Source organism: Poecile atricapillus, chromosome 6, assembly GCF_030490865.1.
Source record: "Poecile atricapillus isolate bPoeAtr1 chromosome 6, bPoeAtr1.hap1, whole genome shotgun sequence".
Lineage (NCBI taxonomy): Eukaryota > Metazoa > Chordata > Aves > Passeriformes > Paridae > Poecile > Poecile atricapillus.
In genome coordinates, this window is record NC_081254.1 from 16,599,342 (window position 1) to 16,607,730 (window position 8,389).

An 8,389-nucleotide genomic window follows, 5' to 3' on the forward strand; every position below is an offset into this window, starting at 1 on the left:
GGGCGGATTGACAGGGGCTGACAAATAACTGATTGATTGCGGTTGGGGAGCACTGACAATTGACGGCGGGGCGGAGAGTCCCGAAAGGCGGCGGCGGGCTGTGCGTGACAGCCCCGCGTGTGACGACCTCCCCCAATCCCGCCGCGCTCCCCGCGCCGCCGCAAGCCGCGCCGCAGCGCCCCGGCTCCCGCCCGCTGCCGCCGGCGACGTGCAGGCCGGCGCTCTGCAGGTTCTCGTCCGGGCCTCCCCCGCGCTGTCAGGCGGGAGGGGCGGGAAAAGCGCCCCGCGCCCTTCCGCGGCTCCCGGAGGGGACACGGCGCGGCGGCGGGCCCGGAGCGGAGCCGGCGGGCTGGCCCCGGGGAGGGGGACGCGGGCCGGGCCCGTAAGCGCCGTGCGTGGCGGGCGGCAGGTCGTGCTCGGGGCGGTGTGCGAGCGGCGGGGGCGGGCGGGGGGAGGGCGGCGGAGCCCGCGGCCGCCCCCCGGCAGGCGCGGCGCCCCCGGCCCCGCGGCCGCCCCGCCGCTGCCGCGCGATCCGCGCTGGCTGCGGAGGAAGAAAAACGTTCGCAGCGCGTGATGTGAAACACAGAATTAACGCCCATCCCATCCTAGGAGCGAAAACAAGGAAGGAGGGGAGGGGAGAGGGAAGGCGGACGAGAAAGGGAAGGGAAAAAAAAAAAAAAAAGCGAGAGACCATTAAAAACGGAGGAAAAAAAAAAAGCCCAGAAAAGGGAACGTCACATCCCCTTGACCCTCCAATCACCTCGGGGTCCCATTTGATTGGAAGGCGGCAAAGGCTTTAATCTCAGACTAATTCAGCTGCTTTTGAAGTGAGTTTCTTTGCCAGATCCCGGGCTGGATGGGCAGCGGCTCGCATCACAGCTGAGCGGCGGAGGCGAGCGCTCCGCGCCGCGCCAGCCGGGGGAGCTGAGAGCGGCCGAGGGGGACCGCGGCACACGCTCGCAGCCCCCACCCCCGCCCCCAGCACAGCCCAAGGATTACTCGGCTTTTTTTCCTCCTCTTTCTCTCCGGCCGGCTCCCCCTTTCCCTCCCCCTCCCCACCCACGCCCTCCCCGCCAGAGAGAGCCACGGGACATTGTATGTTTGTTTTTCTGCTCGGGGGGCGTGTGGCTTTTTTCCTTTCTCGCCCGCAGAAAGCGAGCGAGCGTTTCCGAGTGCGAGCGGCGCCACTTGCCCCAGTTTTCATGCGAGGTTTTGGGTCATGATCACATCGCCCTCGCTTTCTGCTATAAGAAGTAGTAAGCGCAGCAGCAGCCTCAGCGAGCCCGGAGGCAGCCCCCGCCGCAGCCGCAGCGCCGCCGACCTCGCCGGGCCGAACGGGCACGCTGGGAATAACGGCAGCAGCGCCGCCGCCAAGCCCTGCTTCCACGCCGTCCCCCCCTCGGACCCGCTACGCCAAGCCAACCGCCTTCCCATCAAAGTCTTGAAAATGCTCACGGCGCGGACTGGACACATTTTACACCCTGAATACCTGCAGCCTTTACCCTCCACGCCCGTCAGCCCCATCGAGGTAAGGACCGGGCCCCCGTCGCTTTCTCTCGTCCCTGCCCGGGCGCTGGCTGTGCATGGCGGCTCCGCCAGCCGCCCTCGGCACTTTCCTGCGCTTTGAAATGCATTTATACCGGGACAGGGACATTTTTTGATCTCGAGTTAGTGCGAGAAACCGCTCCTGGGTATTGTTTCTGTGTTTACTGGGATAATTTCTAGTTCCTGTGTAAATTAATATTTTCTCTTTGCTATTTTGAGCTTTATTTTTTTTTTGCCTTTTTTTTTTTTTTTTTTCGTGGAGGGGTGAGTAGAAGGAACCGATCCACGCTGGGGTCACGATTCGGCCACGCAAATAAGCAGTGCTCCGAGCGCCAAACAACCTTGCTTTTGCAGGGGGTGTTTTGGGCGGGGGGGGGACACACACCGGACGGGACGACACGGCGCGGGGAGCGACAGGCTCAAACGTGGGTGCGGCAGGATAACTATTTCGGCTCGCCGACCGATTCTTTTCAAGTACCGACACGGATCTGTACTTCGGGGGGCCTGTTGGTCCCCTTTCTGCTCTGCCGAGATTGCCAGTCCCCCTCTGCGTAGCTCGCTGTTTGCGGGACCGAAACTCGAAACGGAGCTGGCGGTGGGAAGGGTGTGTCTGTGGGAATGAATGATTTCATTAAGGTCTCTGCGGAGCGAGGACACCCTTCTCCGGGGGAGCCCTGCTCGCCGGCTGACTCGGGCTCTGTTTATAAATAGTGCCGCCAGTCAGGGTGCAGAAATGCTGCAGTCGCTATAGTTGACGGGCGGGTTTGCGGGCCAGCGCGGCCCGAGCGATGCCGAGGCGCCGAGCTCCGCGCTGCCCGAGCCGCTGCCAGGGAGGCTGGGGGCGTTGAAGGCGGCCGCGGCGGGCTCGCAAGGGATACGAAAATCCCCGGTCCTTTTTAAAGGCTTTATGGAAAATGGTGCATTCAGGGGAGGGGGCTGTCAAGTTGATGAATGCGCACAAACTGTTCGTTACTTCCAGGCTGTACTCTGCAGAAACCTACGGGACAAGGGTCCTATGTATGCAATGGGGGTTTTCTCAGACCCCGATTAAATCTGTTTCTTTCTGTATCCTTTGATTTCCGCAGCTGGATGCGAAGAAGAGCCCCTTGGCCCTTTTGGCACAAACTTGCTCGCAGATAGGGAAGCCGGACCCGTCCCCTTCCTCGAAACTCTCCTCGGTCACCTCCAATGGCTCCGGAGGCGACAAGGACTCTAAGTCGGGCCCCTTGAAGCTCAGCGACATCGGCGTGGAGGACAAATCGAGCTTCAAGCCGTACTCCAAGCCGGGCGCGGAGAAGAAGGAGCCGGGGCCGACGGGCTGCGCGGGCGCCCCCGCCGCGGGGGTCGCGGCCGGGGAGAAGTCGGGATTCCGGGTGCCGAGCGCCACCTGCCAGCCGTTCACCCCAAGGACAGGCAGCCCCAACTCCAGCGCCTCCGCCTGCTCGCCCGGGCTGCTGCCGGCCGAGGGAAAAGGCGGGGAGGACAAGAAGGACTCGGAGGGCTGCGGAAAGAGCGGCAGCTCCGGCTCGGAGGGAGGCCCGGGCACCACCAGCATCAGCCACAGCCGGATTAGCGTGAGCTGTGCCGGGATTAACGTGGAGGTCAACCAGCACCAGGAGAGCACGCCGGGCTCCAAGCCCATCGCGTCGGACTCCGCCTCCTCCTGCAGCAGCACCACCGCCACCTCCTCCACCTCCGTTCTGGGCTCCGGCCTCGTGGCCCCCGTCTCCCCTTACAAGCCGGGCCAGACCGTTTTCCCCCTGCCCCCGGCGGGCATGAGCTACCCGGGGACGCTGGCTGGAGCCTACGCCGGCTACCCGCCACAGTTCCTGCCGCACGGAGTGGCCCTGGACCCCACCAAATCCTCCAGCCTGGTGGGGGCCCAGCTGGCCGCCGCCAGCAGCCTGGGCTGCAGCAAGCCGGCGGGGTCGAGCCCGCTGGCGGGCGCGTCGCCGCCGTCGGTGATGACGGCGAGCCTGTGCCGAGACCCCTACTGCCTGAGCTACCACTGCGCCAGCCACCTGGCAGGCGCCGCCGGAGCCTCCTGCGCCCACGACCAAGCCCTCAAGTCCGGATACCCCCTCGTCTACCCCACCCACCCTTTGCACAGCGTCCACTCCTCGCTGACCGGCGCCACGCCGCCTTCGCTAGCCGGCCACCCTTTGTACCCCTACGGCTTCATGCTCCCCAATGACCCCCAGCCACACATCTGCAACTGGGTGTCGGCCAACGGACCCTGCGACAAGCGCTTTGCCACCTCGGAGGAGCTGCTTAGCCACTTGCGGACCCATACTGCCTTCCCGGGCACCGATAAACTCCTCTCCAGCTACCCCAGCTCCTCGTCGCTGGCCAGCGCAGCGGCTGCGGCCATGGCGTGCCACATGCACATCCCCACGACGGGCGCCCCGGGCAGCCCGGGCACGCTGGCCTTGCGCAGCCCGCACCACGCGCTGGGACTCGGCAGCCGCTACCACCCCTACTCCAAGAGCCCCCTGCCCACCCCCGGGGCCCCCGTGCCCGTGCCCGCTGCCACCGGACCCTACTACTCCCCTTACGCACTCTATGGGCAGAGACTCACCACAGCCTCGGCCCTGGGGTACCAGTGAGTGCAGGCAGCGGGGCTTTGACACACAACACAAAGTCTAGCGGTAAGGGAAGGAAGCCCTGCGAAACTTTATAAAAGTTGGAAAGAAAAAAAAAAAATCTGACTTTTTATAAAATAGTGTTCATTTGAGGACTGGATCCATGAGCACTGTATTTATTTATGTTAGCTTCAAGCGGGACAACGAATCATAAAGTGCATTACTAAACTGAGCTCAATAGGTAAAAGTGGAACACCCATTGTAGAATATAAATAAAAAGATAGAGGTCTTCTCTTTAATGTTACTTTAAAATTGCTATGATTGTATTGTACGTTCTTATTTAATGTCTCATTGAAACAAAAAAATTTACATGCATGTTTGTTACTAAAAAACAACTCGCAATTTGTCAGTTATAATTTCAAATTGCAATTATTTTTAAGGTGTATACCCTTGAAAGAGAATTGGTATTTTTTTGTATGTATTCTGGAAGAAAAAACAAAAACAATTCTATTCCAAAAACCTCATTTGCCTTATTTTGTTCTTTAAAAGGAACACTTAACTATTTTTAATTTTTAAGTCTACCCTGTAAAAAGGGTTAAGTAAGGTTTACGTCATGTACTAAAATAGACAATGTATCGCTTTAAAGATTAAAATTCCGTATATTTGATGTATTAAAAGGTTTTACTTTTTTTTTTTTTTTTTTAAATACGCTTTGATTCTGTTATAAAACCCGAGTAGGTCTTGGATGGAGGTGACTGCTAATTTCTCCTTAAGCGTTTATTCAATTTTAATTAAAAATTAAAAAAAAAACAACCAAAGTTTTTTTTTTATTGTAACCCCAGGGCTCTCTTAAAAAATAATCAGACACAGTTGGCTTTTTTTTTTCCTCTTCAGTAGAATTTGTTGGCACGAAATAGGAAAAATGAGAATCGCTTAAATCTCTTTCCCTTTCTTTAAAGAAGGTAAACTTATTTTTATAATGTTTTTATTGTGAAATATCTGGTTTTTAAAAGCAGTTTTCAGCTAGAAGACTTCGTTCTTTCTTGAGAAGGAAACGGGGAAGGCAAGACTGTTTTGTAAAAGTGTAAGATGATTATCCGAAAGCTTCTTTTTCTTTTCTTTTTTTTTAACAATGCAATGCATAACTATTCATCTCTTTCTAAATGAGAAGTTCAGAAGTAATTAGGGAAGCTTGAGCTCATCCAGTTATTTTCAATTTCTCTCTTCAGTTCGCACCGCAGCACAAAAGATCATCACGTAAAAAAAAAAAAAAATATCGGACAGCTCTGAAAACTCATTTTCTTTTAAAAAGGAAGGGACGGGAAAAAGAAAAGAAGCCATCCGTTATTTGGGCCGAGTTTGCTCTTTTCCTGAAGTGCAGTGCCAAAGTTGACGGGATACCGAGAGGGGCTGCCCCTGCCTGCGCCGCGTCTCTGCCTCCCCAGCCCGGCTTTGCTGGCGCCCAAGGGCCACCGCCCAGCTCCGGCTCGTCGTCCTGCGTTCAGGTAGGAGCGGGGGCTGCGACGGAGAAGCCAGAGCAGCCACCGAAAGTGCGGAACGAGCCGTTGCCGCCGAGCTAGTCGGAAAAGCGATAGCCAAGGCGGTAAAGCGGTGCCAGCGAAGGGCCGTGCCCCGGCGCTCGCAGGCGGCGGCTCAGGCGGAGCCGGGTACCTGCTGGCCCTCGCTCGGCCCCGCTCCTCCCGCTGCCCTCGCCCCGGCCCCAGCGCGACTGCCACTGGCGGGGGGCAAAGCTGCAAGCGGCGACTTTGCTTGACAAATCGCTGGGTTTTCTCTCTCGCTCTGGATCCCCCCACAATATAATTACTGTTCAGAGTTTCCCGTGGCGCCCAGATGCTAATTAGTCTAATACATTTACTCCAGATAATTAGTGGAAGTTAGCGTTAATGTGCAAAGGCGAGAAAAGCAGCAAGCTGCTGAAGCTCGGCTCGCTCTCTGGGGCCGGGACACGCGCGGGGAGGCCGGTGCTGGGCCGCGCTGCGGCTCTTTCGGCTGTCCGAAAGCGGCACGCGAAACGCTTTGAGCTTCGACCAAATGTGTTCCCCCTCCCCGCACCCGCTTTAAATGGGAAAGCGACCTTTGCGTATCTCTGCTTTAGGAAATGTAAAACGAGCTCTCGTTATGAACCGATGAGTTAGAGAAAGGGAGGAGAGAGCAGTGCTGTTAACTGCACCAAGTAAACTTTAGTTATAAAATAAGCGGAGACAAACACAGAAAGTAATCGAAAGAAGGGCTTCTCAGGTCGGGGGTGATGGTGGCGGAGGATTCATCCAGCGAGCCCGAGAAAGGCAGAACAAGCTCGCAGTCCTCTCTCTATGCCGCACGCCCCCCGCCCTCTCCTGCAGTCAGACTGCCTTCCCCGCTTCGCTATTTTAACTACTCTTAATTTGAGGAAAATTGCATTTCAGGCTCCATCTGGGTGTGCAAGCAACAGTTACAGCTTTGCCGCGATTAAAACACACCACCATTGCCACGTTCCTCTCCTGTTCGTGTGTTTTACAATTACGGATCTTTAACAGCTGCAGCTCAGACTTCGCTAGCCAAATCCCATCGCCCATCAGGTGTGGCAGGGGCGATTTAAAAAGAGCGGGGGAGGCATTTGTGTCCTGGAACCCTAACTGCAGTTTTGGGGATTTCAGCTCTGAAAAGTTAGAGGCAATGATTGCTGATGCAAGTGGTGAAATGAACACTTAATGCTATTATTACTGTTTTGCTCAGATGCTGTCCCCGAGGTTAAAGAAAAAATTAAACACATTATTTTATATGTAGAGTGGTGATAAGTAGGTCTCTCTTCCAGCCTTGTTAAGTATATGACCTGGCAAGTGCCACCTAGGATTTTGATATTAATCTGTGAAATTCGCCTTTTTTTTCTAATAGAGATTGACTTATGGACATTAATGTTTTTAGGTAAAAGGAGTACGTTTGTTATTCCTCACCACTCCCCCTCCCGTTCTTACTAACTGGATGGGTTGTGGATTTGACAGCAGCCGCTGGTCCATGCCACCGAACTAAAATAATTTCACAGTGAAAAACCAGCTTGAGAGGACAAGCAACAGAAGGGCAAAACCCATCAAAACCCGAAACTGTGATCAATCTGACCGGAGTCAGGCATACATTAGTTTAAATTAAACAGTTTTGTCTTTCTCACAAATCTTTTTTGAACATTAAAGATAGAATCATGTAATATTTAAATCAACTCTTGTCAGATGCTAAGTGCAACTGAAGAACCAAAATAAAAATTAATGCGTTTCCATCCACTCTCAAAAGCTTACTTTGGATGCCACTTCGACAAAATACTTCTGATAAGCAACGGTTAGAAAAGAAGGGTCCTGTTTATCTTATCTATGGGGAAATGTAATTAAGGTAGTTTTATGAAGCAATAAAACACCAGACTCCACAGACAGCAAAGGAGTCTCTGTAACGTATCTGAGCCTAGATGGGCATATGTATCTTGGCTTGTGTGCACAAGCCCACACTAAACACACACATATACATATGCTTGCCTGGTTTTAGAATGCAAAATGTATGCTAGAACGAAAATACAAGGATGCCTTTATTACGGGAAGATTTTCCTCAGTGATAAGAGACTCCATTTGCTAAGATGGGAAAGTCACCCACTGCCCATTCACCACCTTTTGAGTCACTCTCAGCGTGGCCAGCAAGGTACACGCGTGTACTGTGAGTGGGGCTGACCCTCCTCTCCCTAACCCGAGGTTTGTAATGATCTACCCACACCTACAGTCCAAATCACTCAGGCAAAGGGAATCCTGGAGGATCCAAACTTTCCGAAACAAAAGCAAATGTGCATGTTCCTATTCTGTAAAAACATTGATCAAACTTCATTCTTTCATACTTAGAAAAGGTGGAGAGCCGTGCTGCCTTGCTTTAATACCGTTGGCTTTCATTACAGGCTTTCAGTAGACCACAGTTTAGGGTTTTTTTATAGTCGTTATTTTTTGTTTGTTTTTTCGTTTTGTTTTTTTAATTTTTGTGTGTTTTCTTTTGTTGTTTTTCGGGTTTTTTGGTTGGTTGGTTTTTGGTTTTGTTTTTCTTCTTTTAAGGAGAAAAGTGGAAAATCGCTGGAGCCACCAGCACCAAATTCCCTTTCCATACAAATTTTTGGGTCTCATTTTTGACATTTCTATATCAATTTTGACATTGTTGAGATACCCCACCACCCCTGATTCTTTCTACACCAGGAAGCACAGCTCACACTGCTTCATGAGCAGACCTGAGGCAGGCAA

General features: G+C 53.7%; 1 protein-coding gene across 1 annotated transcript; it reads left to right on the forward strand.

Moving 5' to 3' along the window:
* The first annotated feature begins 707 nt into the window (after positions 1-707).
* ZNF503 (zinc finger protein 503) lies at positions 708-4,798 on the forward strand. Its single transcript, XM_058841889.1, has 2 exons — positions 708-1,528; positions 2,631-4,798. The coding sequence occupies exons 1-2, from the start codon at positions 1,220-1,222 to the stop codon at positions 4,149-4,151; spliced, it is 1,830 nt and encodes a 609-aa protein (XP_058697872.1). The 5' UTR covers positions 708-1,219; the 3' UTR covers positions 4,152-4,798.
* Positions 4,799-8,389: the final 3,591 nt, after the last annotated feature.